Source organism: Solea solea, chromosome 6 (genome assembly GCF_958295425.1).
Source record: "Solea solea chromosome 6, fSolSol10.1, whole genome shotgun sequence".
Taxonomy (NCBI): Eukaryota; Metazoa; Chordata; class Actinopteri; order Pleuronectiformes; family Soleidae; genus Solea; species Solea solea.
Window position 1 is genome coordinate 6,034,657 of NC_081139.1, and position 20,952 is coordinate 6,055,608.

General features: G+C 39.3%; 1 protein-coding gene across 1 annotated transcript; it reads left to right on the forward strand.

The window, feature by feature from the left end:
- The first annotated feature begins 84 nt into the window (after positions 1-84).
- Positions 85-20,712, forward strand: LOC131461451 (protein phosphatase 1 regulatory subunit 1A-like). The gene is made up of 7 exons (XM_058632719.1): positions 85-586; positions 9,117-9,177; positions 13,721-13,758; positions 13,896-13,959; positions 14,943-15,125; positions 17,032-17,160; positions 18,668-20,712. Exons 1-7 carry the CDS (start codon positions 506-508, stop codon positions 18,745-18,747), a joined length of 636 nt encoding a protein of 211 aa, XP_058488702.1. The 5' UTR covers positions 85-505; the 3' UTR covers positions 18,748-20,712.
- The last annotated feature ends 240 nt before the right edge of the window (positions 20,713-20,952 follow it).

The following is a 20,952-nucleotide window of genomic DNA, read 5'->3' on the forward strand; positions in this document are numbered from 1 at the left end:
CTCTGTGTAGGCACACTGCTGCAGAACAAGCCCTGATCTCAGACATCCAATGATGACGGAAAGAAATGTGAAGAGAGGGAGGGACTTGCTGTGGAAGAGAGTGGGCAGCAGCGAATGACAGCAAAGGAGAGGAGTTCCTAGTCTAGAATGTCCTTGCCTCTGTGCTGTGAGCCAGGAGAGACAGCAAGGAAAGGGAGGGAAGCCACAACAGAGACACCAGCAGGTGCTGAGCATAGAAAAGATAAAGTGGAATAGACAAAAACAAGGGGGCCATTAAGAAAGACAATCAAGGAGGAAGTGTGCCAAAAGCAGGGAACAGTCTTACAAAAACTTAAACAATCTGCTTAATTCTCTTTTTTCCCCTAAGCTGGATCAACTCATTTCCATTTCAGCAACCTTCACTAGGCTGTTTCCTCTTCTCTTGTACGGATTCTCCTTTAGCGGATCAGCCCTTTCTCCTTCTCAGCTGAGCACATTGTCCTCCAATCTAACTAACAGTGCCACCATGGAAACTGGGAGCCCCAGGAAGATCCAGTTCACTGTCCCCTTACTGGACTCCCACCTGGATCCAGAGGCAGCTGAGCAGGTAAGGAGGAGCGGGGGAGAGGAGAAGGACAAGGCGATGTGAGTGATAAGGGAATCCTAAGTTTTGTTTATGCTTTAGTGGCATTATTGGACATTTAGTGACATTTAAAAAGTGATAAAGTTCAGTGAAGATTGAAGAGGATATCACAGTGTATAGTTCAAGAGCCAGCAAAACAGTGTGCTGTAGAAACTGCTGTATAAGCTGCTGCTTCAGAGAAACCACATTATCAGCGTCTCATCTCTCTCACGCACTTGATTAGCAGGCTGTGTCCTCCGAATGCGGCACTAAACTGAACGTGATTCATTTAAGATTGATTGTTCCACCTGCAGTCGTAGAGTAGCAGCGTCTGCCCTCAGCAGTGTTGAAAAGGGATGTCGTCTGGATGCATCTCCAGGGGCTTGGATGTTGTTTTGGCTCCAGTCACTGACTGCATGTGCAGCACAGCAGTGAGAGATGCTGATGAAACTTGGCGTGGTATCACCAGATAGAAAACCTCTTTTGATGATCATTTTATTCACTTCAGCCGCAATTGCTGTATGTCGTGAGGCCAGTTGCCCTGGCTCAGTTTACAACAAACAGTCATAGAGTAATTTGATCACTTACTGTATAGGCTCAACTCATTCAACATCACTTTGTGATATAAGAGACGTTTGTGACAGAATAGGTGCCTGTGGAGAGCGTAGTGTCCCACTTCTTTTTTATTTTCATAAATATATGAACAAGGCAGGTCATTCATAATGAATGAGGCTCAGTGTAAGCTGACTACACCTCTGTGTCTGCCTGCCTGCCCCCCTCCCCTCTCTGCCGTTCACTGCTCTCCCCTCTGAGACCGTGACACTATAGGAAAGGAAGATGCAGGCTGGACACTTTTGTGCATGTGCACAGTTTGCGTGTGAATGAGTTTTCAACTGTGTTTTCCAGGAATGGCGTGAGACTGAGTTGTAACATCTGACTCAAAAGACTCAGATAAATGAAAAGCAGATGAACATTGTTGGTGTGTAGATGCATTTGAGTGACAGCTGAGTGTCCGTGACATGATATTAAGAATTATCACCAGTGATATGCAGCCAAATAAATAAGTGTTACAAAACATGCATTGAACAAGACAGGGTGTGTCAATCTTTGTTTCCAAAACCTGAGAAATGATAACATCCTCAGTTTGTTTTTATTTACAGACTCAAAGATATTCCATTTACTTAGATATAGAGAAGCAGTTCACATTTTAGAACACGTACATGGTTTCCTTGCCAACAAAAATGCATGTTGTTTTGATAAAGAATAATTAAAACCATTCTAATCCACAATATATTTAAGAATTTTTTTTTTGTTTTAGATACAATTAATGATCAGCACACTGAGATTTAAAGGTCATAACTGTTGCTTTTAATAACCGTCTTATCAAGCTTATTTTTTACGTTATGTAAAGTGCTAGTGCCTCACAATAATAGTGTAAAACTCCCCCCCCCCCCCGTGTCTGAGTCTTCTGGCTGCCTCTCTCCAGATAACTGAAGACTCTGAAATGACTTGAAGTGTCAGCAGCAGAGGTTGTTTAGCTCTGTCTGTTGGCACAGAGATAGGCAACCTCTCCAGAGTACACCCTGCCGCTCACTCAGTGTCAGCTGGGATCAGCTCCAGCTCTCCCTGTGACCCTCAACAGATAAGCAGTGGAGATAATGGACGGAATGACCTTTTGGACATTTTTTGAGGATCAGATAAGATATCACACTCACGGTTGCTCACGATGAATTGTGTGATGCTTCTGTTGTATCTCTGGTAAAGTAGTTATTCAAAGTATTAAACTTGCTGCTTCCAACCTAAGTATCCCCAAATCAGACATGACTGACGTAATCAGAATAATAGCTGCCAGCAAAGGGGGCATATGAGGTTGATTTTGTTACCATCCAGGCATGAAACTCATTAGTTTGTGCTGGTATGGAGCTAATTGAATTGGTGCGTACTAAACCAAGTGATATTAGAAACACTGTGTGTGAATCGGTGCCTGTGGTCCGTTTGTAAAAATGAATGTAATGCGCCTTTATAATTGTGTGTATGTGTGTGTGTATTTGTGTCTTACAGTGTGTCCGTGCATCTCTAGAGAGCTGTTTGCCTTGATCTGTTTGGAAGGTTGAGATGTAATTGTCTGTCTTCTTTTTTTTATCTGCGTGCCCACCATCTATTGTCTATGTCATTTATTTAAGACAGGATCTTAAACATCTCTACCTTGTTGTGACCGACTCCTCTTCACCAGCAGACAGATCTCATTCAAGCTGTATACACTAGAAAATTCAATTGACTTCTTCTGCAGAGAGCTCAAGAGAGTTCTCTGCTCTCAGACTCAACGAGCATGACTAAAGTTTGGCTAATTGCCATCATTACCCTTTATGAGCATTTCCAATTTATTCTGAAACCACTGTGAGTTTAGCCACAGAGCCTTCATGGCTTGTTGGCTCTTCAGTGTGTGGTACTGTGTGGGTCAAAACTGTCTGTGAGAGACAGACGCTTCAGCAAAGACACAAAACAAACACACAGATGAGGCGCCACATCAACAGCAATTACTTATCTTAAATTTGGTAATAAAGGAAATAGGAAATCTATAGTTGTACATCAAGACAAAATGAAACCTCTGTGTGTATGTGTGTGTGTGTGTGTGTGTGTTTGGCAGCACACTAATGAATGTTACAGGAGGAGACTTCACCCATGGTTCAGTTATTCCTGCACTCTGACAGCTCCCAGCATGGTGAATCAACCTTTGTGGAGAACTGCACGTCCGTCACAACAGACTCCCAGTAGTCAGACCCCGACAACAACTGCACACATTCATCCTCTTATCTACAGAGACAGACTGTCCCACCACTATCACAACCTCATTCTAGAGCTCACTTTGTACCAAAGAGCATAAACTGACGGGAACTGATAGACACCAGGACCTGGTCGCGTCAAAGCGTGACGTAAAACACGACGTCAGTTCAACATAAATCCTGATGAAAAGAGAGAAAATAATATAGAATATTATCACTCCATAAAATAGATTTTTTTTTTGTATGAAATAAACAAAATAATCTCGTGTTTTGATGCGTCAGGTTCTGCAGATGTTCAGATCAAAAATAGACCAGTACACGTTTCTTTTTCTTATTTTAAACACACTTGAAACACACTTTTAAGCAGACCTGACGACACCAAGAATACAGTATATTATAGCCAGTGAAGTGCCTTACATGGATTATACATCACATTGCAAAAGCTGAGCCAGGTTGAAGCTAAAAACATCTCTGCTTCTTGTTTTTTTTTCCTCCCCATTGAGCACTTTAAATGGGTCCACAGTGTGGTCACATTAAAACTAACGAGATGGGAGTATTTCACCGTGTCATTAGTGTATCCGTCTGATGCAGCCTCAGAGGTGCTGGTGGTCATGATTATTGGTGTTTGTAAAGTAAACAAACGTTTTGATTTCCCCAAATTTGGAAAAAAGGTCAGACAGGAGCCTCTGTGGACTCTGTTGTTTGCAGATGATAATATAATCAGTAGTTAGATCAGGGGACCACTAGAAGAGAGCCTGTAGAGATGGAGAGAAGAGGGATGATGGTAAGTATAGGACCAAGGCAAAATACCCATGTGTGAATGACAGTGAGACAGGTGGTACTTTGAAGATGCAAGATGAGTTTAAATACCTGCACTCAACCGTCCAAAGCAATGGACAGTGCACATGAGAGGTGAAGAATAGCGTGCAGTCAGGGTGGAGTGGGTGGAGAGATGAGTGTCAGGGGTGATGTGTGACAGAAGGATAACAGCAAAAGTGAAAGGGAAGGTCAAAAAGACCAGGTAGTGAGACCAGCTATGACTTATATGACTTATAGACAGAGGCACTGTCTAAAAGAGCAGAGGCGGAGCTGAAGATGCTGAGATCTTCATTGGGAGTAACCTGGATGGACAGGAGAGCTCAGGTTAAACAGTTTGGAAATAAAGTAAGAGAGACAAGGTTGAGATGTTTTGGTGACATACAGAGAGTGCATATCTTGAACGAAGGGTGTTGAGATGGCGCTGGTGGGCAGGAGGAAAAGAGGAAGACCACAGAGGAAGATCATGGATGTTGTGAAGAATCACAGAAGAGGACACAATAGGGCATGATGGAGGCAGATAATCTGTAGTGACTCCGAAAGGAAGAAGCTCAAAGAATTAGAAGGTCAGAGGGGCCTGGAAACACTGATGGATCATGACAGTAAGATGACTGGGTGATGGTGTTTTACAGTGTTGTACATGTAGAGCAATCAAGTGCATTCTCCTCCTCTCTTTGTGCCGAGCTCAACTTACAGGCTGATATGCTTGTTTGTATTTCTGTGTCCAACACTGAACAACACAGTGTCACCATGTGAAGCTATACTGCCATAACCCTGCATGTTGTCTGCACTAATGAATCCATTATCACCACACTGAGGCTGCAGTCTGATTGTTGCACAAATTGTTTTTAACACTGGATAATTTTCTCACACTAAGGCTTTAATTGGAGTAATTAATGACTATTAGTCTAATGCTAAGGCTGAGATCCGTCCTTACAGGCACTTGTAGTTTCAATCAAGCTGCTCAACTGATTAGAATGAAACCCTCTCTAACTCACCTGGAGGAAAAGGGCGACAGGAGATGTCTGGGAGCAAAAAGCCTTTATACGAATTCTGTCTGGATGTCTAGACGTTGGCTTTTGTCTTACTACAAATTAAGAATTGAATTACTCTTAAAGAATTAGTTATAAATGCACACAAGATTATTTGAAACCTTTTGCGATGACATACAAATATTTATAACCTGTTCCACAATTTTACAATTTTTGGATGTAACAGCTATGATAAAAAGCTGTTTCCTGTCTAGCTGGCGCAGTTTTGAGTGAGTGAGTCGTGCGATGTGGAGGCTATTGAAAAACACTTTTGATTTTGGTTAAAAGAAATAAAATCCAAATACTTAGTGTTTAAACAATAACAACAACAATATTGTTGGTCTTTTGGTCATGTTTTTTTCTTCAATCGAGGCAGAGACACATCGTTTAGTTTACCATCTGCTGCAATAACAGGCCTGAGCAGATCATTTAAAAGCTGTAATTACTACAAACATTATGTTTAATGCAACAGTTATATCCTATTGTGAACTGCTACAGAGCAAATTACAGCTTGTGTTTTGCATCCAACATCGCTGCTCTCCATCTGCAGCTGTTTGAAATGTTTTTGGGTTTTTTTCTGTTGAACTGATAGAAAGTGAGATGGAAGACACGGGGAATGAAGAAACTGTGATTATACGAAGTGCTGATTTTAGCCTGAACAACCGCAAGATCATATTTCAAGATACAGGATAAGAAAATCTCACACTGTAATGATCAGTGCTTGTACCCGATTCAAGCAAATCCTTGGCGGATACATTTGCATTTAATAGAAGAAGGTTTTGGGAAGCGCCGGCCCTTTTCCTGATGAACGGTGCTGACAGTGCAAACACCATGTTCTGCTGAAGGTCACAGTGCAAGTGATTACAAATCTACCACTTTATTTCTCAGAGAGCAATGAGAGGTGAAGTCTTTACATCTCACAGTTTCCCCTCAAATAGATTTAGAACTTTGGAATCTTGTCACCTAAATTTGATTATTGCATGACATGAACACAGTTCTATATCGTTTAAAGGTCTATTTTTTTTAACTCATTGTTAAAAAACAGTTGTTCACTAAGTGATGAAATGAGCTAAGCACACTGATCAGAATACAATGATTCCAGGTCAACCAGCATAGTATCTCATCCAGCAGACTGTGTATTCGAGACAGCGGGGACGCTGGGACAGCAAGAATATGACAAAAAGCAGTCTACCTTGCCGTACCTACCAGACCGTGTGAAGTTGTAATTGCAATTGATTGGGACTAGATAAGAGATCAGTGTCAGTGCAAGTGCACGGAAGAAAAAGTGCACCAGTGGTGGCAGGACAGCAGCGTACATTGATCGGCCACATCAATGACAAAAGGTAACTGGTTTTCATGTTGTGGCAGAGCAGTGAATGTACGCCCTGCTTCAAGATGTCATGTCATGTAGAATTAATCAGAACGTTTGTTAATTCTCCATGGATTCATGGCTTGACTAATTCAAAAAGAGACTGATGTGGCTGATATAGAAAGATGAAAAGCACAGAGAAGGTCACATTGTACAGAACCATAAAAGTAACCTTGATGTATTAGTTACCAAAATCCTGTTAAATATTACTTCAGAGAGAGAGTGTGTGCATTTCGACAGCTTTGACACATCATGGTTTTCCCATTAGGATTAATCCTCTGAATTTCTACGAGGAAAACTGATGCAAATGATTTCAATCTGTGATGAAACCATGATCCGTGACGATGGAATCATTTGTTACCGAACTCATGCTGTGTCTTTAAATAGGCTCTCTGTTTAAATGAGTATACAATATTATATCTGGGGTTTATGCAACTATTGTTTTGCTATTTTTCGCTCTTATACCATCTGTGTCTACTGGGAAATGTTTCCATCTCTTGGTTTGACCCATTTTTTTTTTCCACGCCTCCACACAACAAGAATATCAGGCATATTTTGCACACCCAGTCCATTCGAATGCTGTTTATGTTCCTTGGCCTGTGGGTGGAATAGCAGAGATGGTGGTTGGAGGGTTGAAGCTGTCCACTGGTATTTGTGTGAGCGTAGGATCAGGGAGCCGGCTGAGGAGAATAACAATGAGTCTGGGTGTAATCAGTCGTACACATCTGTTGAACTTTAATTTGGACGACCGGGATGGATTTTCTAGAATAACAACAAACTCCACAGCCAAGGCTGAAATCTTTATCCTCAGATTTGTAGCATAAAAAGAGGTAGAGGAAATTTACATGTATAAGTGTGTATACAATCTTTACTCATAAACATTTGCACAAGCTAAATTTGATCAAATAAAATAGAAGCATATTTTTTTTAGTTGTCTTTATGCCTCTTTGGTTACCTGGGTAAGGTTAGGGAAAGTTCCTGTTGTTCTGTGATACAGAATACATGTCACAGTGACTTTTTACATAACCTTTTTTTTAAGCTTAATTATTTTTTCCCTCGTAACCAAGATGTCTTTGTGTTTATATTTGGCAGAACTGTCCAGTGACAGAAGTATAGAAATATCTCCTCCCCCCGTGTTACTCTAATATTACAGAGGATGTTACTCTCTCAACCCTGTGAATGGATGCTGAAAGGAAAGACAGCAAACGGCAGGCCACGCTGAATCTGTCCACATGCATCACAGGATGTGAGATCAGCAGTTTTCTTGAAAATAAGGACAAAGCAGAACAACATCTCTGTCTGCCTGTTAAAGAAAAGGCAGCCGGCGCTGTTTATTATTCACACAGCCCTCCTTTTGTTTAAATATGAAGGAATCTTTTCAAATCTGAATGAGATTTACTGTATTATTACTGCGTTATTTCTGAAACAGCATCTGTATTTCATGTCATTAGTGCAAAATCCACTATCCAACATTTATTTAGCCTGAAATCTCTTCAAATTCAATCGTTTTAGATTTTCACCTTGAACATAATTGCAACAGTTACAGCATTCACACTTTATTTGCTTTTATATATGCTCCCATATTATTTTATTTTACAGAGGAATTATTATTTTAAATGTAAGAATTCCCTTTCATGTTGACAAAAATAATCTAAAAAATGCAAAAATAATCACCTGGCCCTGGAAAAATGAACATGCTAATGTAAAATTGAAACAACTTATTATTGCAACACTTATTGCCTATTGTAAAAAAAGAACAACCAACCAATATGAATAAACATACAGACATTATGCTTGGTTATAGTATTCAAGTGTATAATTTGACAGAGATACAGAGGGAAGTAGGTAATTTGTAGAAAAAGTGATTGAAAAAAAATGATAACATAGAGCTGTTTTGTTTCGAGTTCAGAGAATATAACCATTTATTTTAATTTCTATGGATTTCCACTACAATATGACTGACAACAAAATGAATGGCGCTTGAAGCAGTATTACGTTTTGCCAGTAGGGGGAGTCAGAGGAAAGTCAGGTCTGAAGTTTACGTGAAAAAACAGACTACCTCGCGCAACATGTCCGCGAGACGTGACAGTCACAATCACTGTGGCCGGTTTGCGGTTAAGAGCAAAACCTTTTTTGTCAGCGATAGGTTTCAACACAAGCTTTTGAGCAGCTTAGTGAAATCTTTTCATGTATTTTCTTATTCATCATGAGCCAAGAAGCAGGTAAGTGGTGGAAAAGCCGCCATGCTCTGCTATCACTGCTCAGCTAGCTTCAAACATCGGAATTCTCAGAGGACGAATGTTAAGACCAGGTCTCAACACAGCCCAGGCTGAGTGACAAAGTGTGAGGGAATTAGAGCAAGAAAACTGTAATAAAACAGTTCCAACCTACTCTACATAACTTACTGTAGAGCTAAAATACTTAATATAATATTCTCAGGTCCAAAGGCTTCTTCACAACATTTCTGTCATTTATACTCAAGGGATAAAAACTCTAAAACTGTTCTACTTTTTCAGATCAGAAGACGAAGACCCACTCCTGCTACTTTAGTGGTTTCCAGTGATCAGTCTTCACCAGGTAAGGCACTAAACAAACTCACATGCAGCATTTTTATATTACAAAATGTCCTTTTAACTAACAACACTCATTAAGTTTGTTGCTGAGTTGAGGGAAATGTGACATTGTTTAAAAGACCTTTGATCATGCACAAGAAACTCAAGTGTTCTGACAGGAAACATAAGATTAAATGAATCCAACTTAAGATGCCCTGTTTTAGTAAGACATTTGAGTTTTACAATTCTGGAAGGCTGCCACAGGGGCAATTGTTTCACTTTTTCACTGTGGCAATAAACAATATTTACATTACAAATTAACAACGTCAGAAATAATGTGTTGAGCCAAGCAACACCAATCAGATGACGTTGCATTTCGACTGCAAGGAGGTAATATTCTTTTGAAACGCAGACAGTGAACAGGCAGCTGATGAAGCATGGATCCTGGAGTCAGGTGTATTTCTGCAAACTCTCCACTTAATGTCTTCACTGTATAAACTGTGAACCTCTCCAGTGGTTGGAAATGTAAACACAATGATTTAACAGTTAAACCTGGGTGTCATGTCAGGATACTGAAGACAATTCATAATTAATGAAGGTATTTATGTTAATGCTGTGCTAGCTGTGGAAAACATTACTGTATTTCTGTGTTTGAGTGTGTAAACACTGAAGAATTAAGAGAAAAAAAGGAGAAACATTTCTTCCATTGGGGATACCAGCAGAGATTGTCACTGACATAAGTTTGTAAATAACAACATTCCTTTGAGTACAACTTCAAAACTCTCTATAATTGGATATGATTTAAATAATAATAAAAATACTGATTTAGACCAATGCTTCTGAGATCCAAGATGGGAAAAAGTAGATGTAGGGATTAACACAGACCCGGCATCAATCAGCCACAGAGACACAACCAGAGACTGACAGACTGAGACAGGCGAGAATGAGAATGTGCCAAATGGAGGGGGATGGGGAGGCATTTTTTATGATGAGGAGGAAGAGGAGCTGTGCTGGTGCAGAGATCGTGTGCTCTCATCAAATGGAGCATTGCATTATTTAATGCTCTGTAGATTGCTTTGCCTTGTGCACTGTGTACCCCCAAAAGCACATCAAAGGGAGAGCCACAGATTTACAGACAGCTGGGATAGAGTGCTAAATAATGAGAGCACACAAGTGTTCACAGTTTGCCTGAAGAGGAGGAGGAGGAGGAGGCGGAAGAGGCTGACCCTTGTCTTTCCATTCCTGTAGTAACAACTTGAGAGAGATGACACAAAGATAGAATATTACATTTTATTTCCTAGCAGAATAAACAACACTTTATTAAACCCCCGTGTTTGTGGGTGTGTGGTAGGGCTGAACAATGAATCTAAATTTTCTCAAAATTGCAATACGACCCACTGCAATTTTCCAACTGCAGGAGGCGCAACATTTCTTAAAGCCAAAATGTGTGTCAAATTACCCTTTTAACGTATTATAATACGCAATATTGCCCTGAACTGTACACATTATGTTCTACAGACTGTCAAAAAGAAAGGAAACATCTTTGTTTTTCCCAGATCTACACAAATATCACACAGTAATCATTTAAAATAAATATGTTATTCAAATGAACATGATGTAGAAATGACCATGCAAATCATATCGCAATGGCAATTTCAGTCAAAATAATTGGATTTTTATTCAAAATCTTTCAGCCCTAGTGTGTGGGTGTGTGTACTGATGAGCTGCAGTGCATAAAAACACTATGATATTTATTTATCTTGGACATAATAAACAAAAAAGTCTGATGCACACAACATATTAATAATAATAGAACTCTTCAAATTCATGAATAAATATATATTGCACTGTAGAGTAACCCCCAGTACATGAGAGTGCACAATTTGCATTTCTTTCCTGTTGCTGAAACGATAATATTAGCAAAATAAAATAAGTAGTTATTAGTTTGTTTGAGGGAAACTATATTTTTCCAATACAAGGAAAAAAAGAGCACAATGTCTTTTCCTCCCTGGTTTCCTTACCTTTTGCTTAGTAAACAACTGCAAAAACAACACATATAAAATAAACCTTTGACGTGCACGACTGCGCAGACCTCCGTGTTTTCTTTTCCCGTTAAGTCACGGTTCAAGGTTTTCTTTATTTTGCTCGTTTTTCTTCATCAAACGCGGTGCAGCGACTGACAACCTAAATAAGAGGCAGAAAACCCTCTCGCTATGCTCGTGCTGTTACACTCATTCGACTCATCACTGTTGCAATCTTTGTGTTTGTGCCTTTTTTTTCCTCTCACTAAGGGCTTGTTACGCAGACAAAAACAATCTCAATCTCAGCCACACAAAGAAAAATCCCTCATGTGATGTTGCTTGACCCAAATAACTTTTCAGCCATGTATATTACTATGTTTAACAATAACCCCCACAAAATTGTTCAAATGCAGCCACAGCTGCTCTGTTATGTGCACTATTTTAGGCATGAATACTTTAAAAACAGAACACACCTGATGAAAGTGAAGCTACCATTAGATCCCATCTGTGTTGCTAAACTATTGTCTTATCAGGGAGAGTGAATTTCCAAAAATCTGCTTTTTTTTCTGACCACATTATCTTTGACCTTTTAACATTGCTGCAAGTGTCAAAATGGAGCCACTCAAGATGAAGTGATTTGAAACACAAGGGTGGCTATTATACATAATTGTACTTTTATATCTGGCTTCGTGTCAGTATACAGTACACAATTGTCTTGTTGGTGTTCCATAGGAAGAATCCTTAATAACTGTAGGAATTATGATGGGAAAAAGGGGTCAGATGTCAGGAGTCATACAGCAAGGTTCAAACTGAAAGTTAATGTGTTTTCCCCCTTTTTCCCACAATTAAATCTTTACAAAATGTAAAACACATAGTTTTTGTACCATGACCTAACTATAGCATTCTAACAATTAGAGCTGCAACTAACGATTCTTTTCATAATCGATTAATCTGTCGATTATTTTCTCGATTAATCGATGAATCGTTTGGTCCATAAAATATCAGAAAACCATAAAAAATGTTGATCGGTGTTTCGTCAAACCTGGAAATGATGATGTTCTCAAATGTCTTGTTTTGCCCACAAACCAAAATGATTGACTTTTAATGATTAATTTGTTCTCCATAGCAAAGAAATTAAGAAAATATTCATATTTAAGAAGCTTAAACAATCAGAAATCTTGTTTTAATCATGAAAAAAGCTTCAAACGGATTAATCGATTATCAAAATAGTTGTCGATTAATTTAGTAATCGATTAATAATCGATTCATCGATTAATCGTTTCAGTTCTACTAACAATAGCATTTTCACAATGTACATCTGACTTGGCTAGTGGTACAGCAGTTACAAAACAACAAAAAAGTGGTGTTGTATTTAATGTCATAAGCAGTTTACAGTAAATTGTCCTCATGTTTATAAACTTTTGGTATCATATTACATATGATACCAAAATTTGCACCTGTGGGGTGAAACTCCAATTTCAGACTAAAATGATTCAATATAGCTGTTTATAAATTTCAAGCTTTATCCAGTACCTTGAAGGACAGCCCTCGACAGGCCCATTTCCTGGGATTGATTTGTTACAAAATCCATATTGGCAGTATTAACCTTCTTGCAGTGCTGGAAGTCGCTAAAAATAAGACTCAAACGCGAGCCTCACTGTAAACATGTGCTGCTGCAGCGTACAGATTAACGCGGCCCTTAAACGAAAGTGAATGTTTTTGTATGACACAGCTGGGCTTTTGTTAGAGGAGTAAAAGTGATGAGTAAAGAAGCGAGCACATCACTGGCATTCTGAACGCCCTGGTGGATAACTTTCAAGTAGGATTAATATATGCACATCCTCGCACGCATACACGCACAGCCTCTCCAAGTGCCTTGGGAAGCATAGGTTGCCAAGCAACAAGGTGGTGTCCTAGAAAAAAAAAAGTTCCAAGGCTAAAAAACACAGTGCTGCATGTGACATCAACACATTCACTATTGATCACAGTTAATGGCTTAAGTGATTTTTATTGTGTTTAAGGGCTTTCCTGTGGCGACCACAGAGTCACATTTCACATACTAATGTATGTTACTTTTTTTGTATTGTGTATTAATATGAAAAGCAAACGGAGAGACATTTACCGTACATTTCGTACAAATTAACGATGCAAAGGCTCCGAGTACTTTCTCCACCACTGCTACATCATGTGCGCACACAGCTGTATGCACATGATGTAGCAGCAAAATGTTACTCAAGTATTAATGAAGGTGTTAGCAGCACTTGTGCACTGTTGTGCTTGTATCAAATGACCATCTGGCTGGAGGTCACCTTATATCCACCGTGCTCTGCACTGTCTGGATACAGCAGCTCAGTCTTCAGCGACAGGACTCAACATTCCAAAGAGAGACACTGTGTTCAAAGCGGCACAATACGTGAATCGCAAAGGACACGGTGCACTATCTTTAATCAGTGTGTGCTTTAGATATCTTCTTATCATATCATCTTTTTTTTCTTATCATAGATCTACAGTATATTCTTAACTATGTGCATATTTTCTGTCTTTCAGAAATAGATGAAGATCGTCTCCCAAACCAGCTGTACAAGGTAATTTAATATATGCTATGTATTGCAGAGTTTTATTGAAATAGGTTCATAGAAACAAAATGATTAAAGTTCTGTATGTGGTTTTAAAATGAAATCATGGTGGTCTTTGCTAAATAAGCAACGCTGGTGTTTCACAGGCTGCCTTGTTGAACTCCCCTCGACAACGACGAAAAGGCCAAAAGGGAACGCCCACGATGAAAGGTAGTTTTCCTCTTTATTTATTTGTTGACTTCTCTTTGACAAAGAACTCACAGAAAGAATGGATGGATGAATAAATATACCCCAGACATCATAAATCCTTGTTCTCTTGTTCGCAGGAATCATGCTTGACCTCTAAAACCTCCCAGAGTGTATAATGAAATCTTGTTAATGTAAAAAAGTAGAATACATAAAGTTTTAGCTGTCAATTCAGAACAATATACAAAGGCAAGCAAGCAAATATTACATTTGGTTGATTTACTTGAGCTTTATACTTAGATTTTAGAAGTGAACGGTGATAAATATACACACAGGATTGCAGATTTATTCAAAAACAGAATATACACTGTCTTTTCTATGCTTTAAGAGGACATCCTTGGCTTTTGCGATCAAGTTTTTGTATAAGATTATGACAAAAGTTTGTTCTATTTTGGGTGTTAGTCTTGGAGTGAGCCAGGGCTGCACTTGTCACGGTGAAGACTCATTATCTCACTTTCCAACCACAGTCTCCATTTTATAAAAGCTAAAAGCAGAACTGTGTGAAGAAAAGAAAAGTAAAGAAACTCTTCACTTAAAGTCTGAGAAATGTCTCCGCACCTGACATTTCTATAGGATTTTTGTATGAGTGCAAATGATTTTGTGACATTTATTTAACAGGAGGCTATTTTTTTACCACAAAGACCCACAGCTAAACAGTGATCAAATTCACAGAGTCCTTATTTAGACAAAATGGACATTTAGTTTAAAAGGTAATAACATAACCTAGTATAACCTAAAATAAAATGATGAATACGTCTTTTTCTTGTTAGTTTTTTATAACCCTTCGTCTCCACCATTGGTTCTCTTCACCTCACACCACTGAATTCTTTTGCTCATCCTCCTTTTGCACGTTCTTCACCTTTCACTTAATTCTACTTTTGTCCTTTCATCTTCTCTGCTTCTCTTTCTCCTCCTCCTCCTCTTCCATCTCCACCTCCCTCCTCAAGAGCTGCAATTCCTGGTAGAGCATCACCTTTATAGACAGCAGCAGGGAGCTGGGGATGAATGCTCCTCAGAGAGCTGCCTTTCAGATCGACCCAGCCCAGAGTCTGTTCCCGCTGGAGAGGAGCTTCCGCACGACGATGAAGCCACCGTGGAGGCCTTTGAGAAACTGCGTTGCCAACTGGAGGGTATGTTTGGAGTTGGGATTTAATTTTTATACTTAGCTACACAAACCTTTCAGACTGTACCTCTGCATTTGGCATGCAGGGAAGCAAGTCCTTAGACAATCCTTACTAATTATAAAGCCTGTTTGCCTCAAATACAACTTGACCTACCTAAAAATATAGTTATTAACAGGAAAATGTGATAAAAACACTCATCGTTGCCAGCTATGCAGTAAGCTAATTTTTAGCACCGGTGTACCCAGCCTGAGGGTTGTATTTCACCCCTGCAGAGGAAACTCAGCCTCATATTATAAATGATAGTATTCAAAATATGATGAAAATGAGGCCAAAACTGTGGGAAGTTGCCATGACTCTCATTTGTTTTGTTTTTTCATTTTATAATTTGTTCTATTTGGGCCCTTAAAACTGATTTCAGGCCGGGACCACTGGCCTAGTCTGTAACTGACGATCATTAAAAGCTTAATCTCTTAACTCTGACATGTGGCGGTGTAAGTAAACAACAGAGTAGAGATACAAAGTACTCTGCTCAAAACAAAAATAAGTAGGTCAAACTGACTCATCACGGTACCTGAGTGAATACACTGCATTGCAGGCACCGTAGCACTGTGCTGTAGGTACAGTCTAAGAGGGAATAACCATAGTCTGCCAAAACATGTCTGAGTCAAGTAAATGGTGTGTGTGTGTGCGCGTGCGTGTGTGTGTGTGTGTGTGTCTGTGTGTGCGTGCGCCCGCGCATGAGAGAGAGCGGATAAAGGACGGACAAAAGGAGGAGACTTTGAAAAATGGATGGCGTGATACATTGAGAAATAGAGAGCAGATGGAAGGATGAGGAGAACAAGGGAACGCAGAAGCCTCTCAGGGAAGATTGAGGATTGAGGCCAAATTAAACTAATTAACATGAAAGGGTGCAGAACTGAATTGAGAGAAGACAGAAGATATTTAAGTCAAGCTGAGGTAGGGATTCATAATAATGAGCTCCAAATCTGAGCCGGCTGAATGCAGAGAGAATCTGGCTGGATACATGAATTCAGCAGAGTGAGTGACCTGACACCTGCACACATGACTCCATTCCTGCAATCGCACACAGAAGAGAGAGAGAGAGAGAGAGAGACTGCCAGTCTGCCTGTCTCTCTCATGATCAGCACATTTCATTTATTTTTGTGTATGAACGTACTGAAATTTCACTTCACAGAAATGTCAGTATCATGTGGCGCTTGATAAAAAAACCTCAGCATATTTGCAGAACGGTCCCTTTAATGTAAACACTTAATATTGTTTAAGTGCCTTGGCAGATGCAGTGCACTGTCTGTGCCAGATAAAGTACTTACCATTTAATAACAGAAAGCAGAGGTCAGCTTTTTATCTCATGCCAAACAACTAGCTCTAAAAGCATGTGAATGGATAATGGATGGCCACAAATTGCAGCCCATACAGTTCACACATTTGGTCATAGTCCAGGACTAATGCGTCATGACTGGACAGGACTCGCATTCTATAGCATTAGCACCAGAGTGCAGAAATGCAGTTCTTGTAAATCTATTTCCTTGTCATTTTACCATCAGGGGCACAGGTTCTTTGTTTTTCTTTGTGGTGCCAAACCTTAAAGAAAGGTTAGAAGATGTGTGTTGGGATTGCTCATGTGAGCCGCAAGTCCTCAGACAAGAAGAAGCACAGGAAAACAAATCAATGACCATTAACACCGGTCCAGTAAAGTGTGGCATCAGCCCTTTTGAAGTAAATGCAACTGATATTGTCACATGGCAATGATTGGCATTACTTTTAAACAGGAGAACAGACCATCTGTTCTTAACTATAAATATGGAACCAGAGCATTTTATCAGCAGTGCTTTATCATTAGGAGAGTATTTATATAATCTCTTTCTGATTTTCATATCTGTCTCCCATGCAGAATTTTCCAGAGAGAGTCTATTAGAGGCTGCGGGTGGACTTGAGTGTCCCCTCTCTAAGGAGGACGAGGATCATTCCAGTGCTGCCAGTGTAGCAGATCCCTCATCGCAACAAAACAACACACAAGCAGGTACACAAATACAGTAGCAGCAGGTGGGAATGATTTCCCCTTCAAAATCTCTACCATCTCCTTCATGGCCTTTCCCTCAGAAGTCATCATCATTCCTCCTTCAGGACAGTGTTTTTATTTATATTATGTTAAACTGTTCAACAAGCTGGGCTTTGGTTTCTTGTAATCATGGTTCGTCAACAAACACGCTTTGATCCACACACAGAGCTCTGCCATGGTTGAAATGCCCTGGGAGGCAGCTGTACACAAAACTGGAAATGGTTTCGCAGGTAGGGGGTGAGGAGCAGAACAGACCGAGCATGAAACTAATCCTATGTTCAAGTTGTGTGAAAAGTGGTGTTGTTTCACCAAAAAAACACCACCAGCTGTCATGCTGGAAGTTTGTGGCAGAAAAATGATTTAGGCCGATTCATAACTTGCCATCTGTAAAGCACAAGACTGCTGAGCTCCTCTATGGACGCGTGGCATCCACCCATGTTTGTGACGCAATACACAGACCCAAATGAACATGTTTACACGGACTGTACTTATTCATGGTTCATATGTCCTTTTCTTAGACATATAACCTTTATGATTGATTTCAGTGTAAATATAATCCCTTTTTGTTGATACCGGCTTGTCTTGTATATTCACTGACACTTGGCCCATGCAAGTCACATTTATAAGGTTACAATGGGTAACAGTGAGATTTGTGTTGTGTGTAAAACATTAAGCAGATTGGACTCAGTAAGCTTGTTGTTAGTTTCAAGTCAAATATTACTTGGAGCTGCTGGCCTGCACCATCCCCAAGGCTTGTGGTTTCCCGCCTGCAATTGGACGATTGGTGCGGCACCCAGCTCGGATCACCAATCTGGTGACTCAACCCACTGAGGAGACGTTAGGTAGGAAATCAGGCACAGAGTTTGTCACAAAAACTGATTGTGTATGAAAACATTGTAGATTGCGTTACGTCAAGAAACAATGTGTAGGGCTGCTGTTCCCACATGTATGTTGGTTTTACTTCAAGCTGTATAGGGATAGTTTAGACAGGGTTTTTTTTTTTTCACTATTAGCTCTTTCTATTGAAAAGTTCTCTTTTGTTTACATTTTGTTTTTGGTTTGATTTTGCCATAATGCCTGTTGTAAGTAACATTTTAAATGTTACAAATGTTACCTCCACTTCTTATGCTGCTTCCCTTTCCCCTTGCAAGCTGGTTTGGAAACCTATGGCATTGATTCAGAAATTGAACATATAACACTGTATGTTTATGTACCAAGGTACATATTATCTGAACATGAACAAAGACCTTTGTAGTGTAGCAGCACAAATAAATCAAAAAGTGGCCCCATACTTCCATTCATGCTGTCAGAAAGATTAATGTTTACAATTAACAATTTCTGTGAGTAAAACCTGGAGAAACGAGATATTAACCACGTTCATTTGGTGCTGGACTGAGAGAGCCGTCCTCGTGTCTGCCTCTTTTTATTCTCTTATACTTACTTTTTTGTCTCTTGCTATATTTTGCAGGAAGAAAAGCTGCAGCATCCAGCGTGTGCCAGTCAGCCGAGGAAAAGACAAAGAACTGCAGCCTGGAGAAAGAGAAATAAAGTTATCCTTTGTACAACTCAAGCGGCTCAGTCTGCTCAGCCATCCCAACAAAATGACAGAAGATTGTGTCTGCAGATCTACTTTTTAGAAACATCAGGGCATATAGTGTATGCTCCTCCACAGCCAGACCTTAGTTACCACTGCAAGAACAACAGCAAAGGTTTCTACACTTAATTTTGTGTCGGAAAAAAACCATCCTGCTTAAAGAGAATACTATTTAACTATGTTTGTTTTGTTTTGCATCCCCTGCACTCAACATAAACTAAAACTAGCACCAGAATTGGAGTTAATATGGAGTTATATAGGGACAGTCTTTTCCTGTCTCAGTCACACATTCATCGTCATAACTCACAGTGTCTTTGTTCAAAGGCAGCACGTCCGTTTAGAAATTCTCATCATGAAATAATGTGCCATGACTACTGCAATTTTGAACCCATGTCTAAGCAATATAATGAATTTGTACCTCATTAATAACTTGGACTTAAACTACAGTTTTTATGAATGTCAGCATTTAGGTTTAGTTCCGTTGTAAGTTAGTAGAAAGTATATTTGTGTGGACTGACTGCACAAGTGAATGATCACACCAATAGACAACTAAATATTATTTGCATGTTTTTTCCTGGTATAACACATAATTGTTAGCACTGCATTTAATTTATTTTTTTTCTTTAGTTGATTAACATGAAATATTTTAACATATTAAAATATTTTCCATCGAAAAATTCTCCTTCGGTTTCTGTTTCTCCAGTTTGAGGATGTGGCGATGTTGCGCTGCATTCTGGGAAACTCTTTGTTTAGTTGAACATTTTTACAGACAAAATGTTCAACAAATCATTAAATTCATAGTTGCTTCTCCTTTGAGATAAAAATGCAGAAAAGAAAAACATTTATTATTTTATGTTTTTGTTTCCATAGTGATGGCCACATTCTTTGAAGTTTTCCTAATTTGCATATAGAGCATTGTTTCCAAACAGCCAGTAAAAGGGCTTCATTTAACTGCATTTGAGTAAAGCCACCTTTGCTTACCTAACTCACAAACAGGAACACAGATCATTTTCCCTGCCCTTTTCTCTTGAAACAAACATTCACTGGTTAAATGTGCACTGTAGTTTGCAAATTAGCTGCTCAACTGGAACACATTCAATGTCATGTAAGTATGTCTGGTTTGTCTCTGCTTGTGTTACCAGAGCATCTGTCAATCACTCACAGATAGACACAGATAGCCTGAGGGAGATATGTCTCCCCCTTTATCCTCTTCATGGTAACTAAATGTGATTTCAACTACTCAAAAATGACTGGTGATACCTCAATGAACCGTTATAATATCAAGGCTAGTTTCTGACAACCATTTTTTTACATGTGGTTGCTCATCTCTAGTTGACACACAGGGTATACAGTACAGTGTGTCCATTTACATGTTTTTCACTAGTGAGTACGGTGCACCCTCATGTTTGACACTGAATTCAGTTGGGAATCTAAATCATATTGCATCATACTGAATGCACAGTGATGTTAAACTAAGCCCAAGGTCCAACACAAATTGTAATTACTGTTAATCCCTCTTAATTCTAGTTTTGTATGTGATTAAAAAAACCACCAAAAAAAAACCATTTCAGAGTCATTATCACACCACCACTTTAAATGTTTGTAATTCCATCTGCTGTCACCGATTTGGCATTAAATTGTGTGACAATCATCCCACAACTGTCACATTATTTTGTTTGTGTCTGAACTGAAACAGAAAACGAAAGCCACTTTAGTATTGATGTGCAAACCTTTTTCTTTTTCTCCTGCAGTGTGTTTATGCAACACATAATGTTTGTTCAGTTTTTGAATTGTTATAGTGAAACCTACATAAATCCGAGTTGGGGAGTTGTTTTTTTTCTCATTCAATTATACTTGAATTGAGTGACGATTAATGTAATCTAAATTTGTTTGATACAATAAAAGTGGTTTAAATTGGTGATCAGGTGTTGTTCTTTCTAAACCACCAGCACTTATGTCAAATATGAAGTAGACCCAAAGCAAAGTAAACCATGGAACTGCTTTAACTATGTCTAAAAAAATTTAATCAAACTCAACTAACAGCGTCTGACATCATTGCACCGCTGGTCATGTGTTTAGTTGAGTTTTGAATTATATCCTAAAAATAGTAACGTAGACAATGAATAATTCAACGTATTCAGAGCCAAGAGCATAAAGAC

Excerpts from the sequence above, each read along its gene's own strand:
- LOC131461451 (XM_058632719.1), top strand. The coding sequence starts at position 506 with ATGGAAACTGGGAGCCCCAGGAAGATCCAGTTCACTGTCCCCTTACTG. Across the intron at positions 587-9,116 it reads ATCCAGAGGCAGCTGAGCAG|ATCAGAAGACGAAGACCCAC; the intron begins GTAAGGAGGAGC and ends CTACTTTTTCAG. Across the intron at positions 13,960-14,942 it reads GGGAACGCCCACGATGAAAG|AGCTGCAATTCCTGGTAGAG; the intron begins GTAGTTTTCCTC and ends TCCCTCCTCAAG.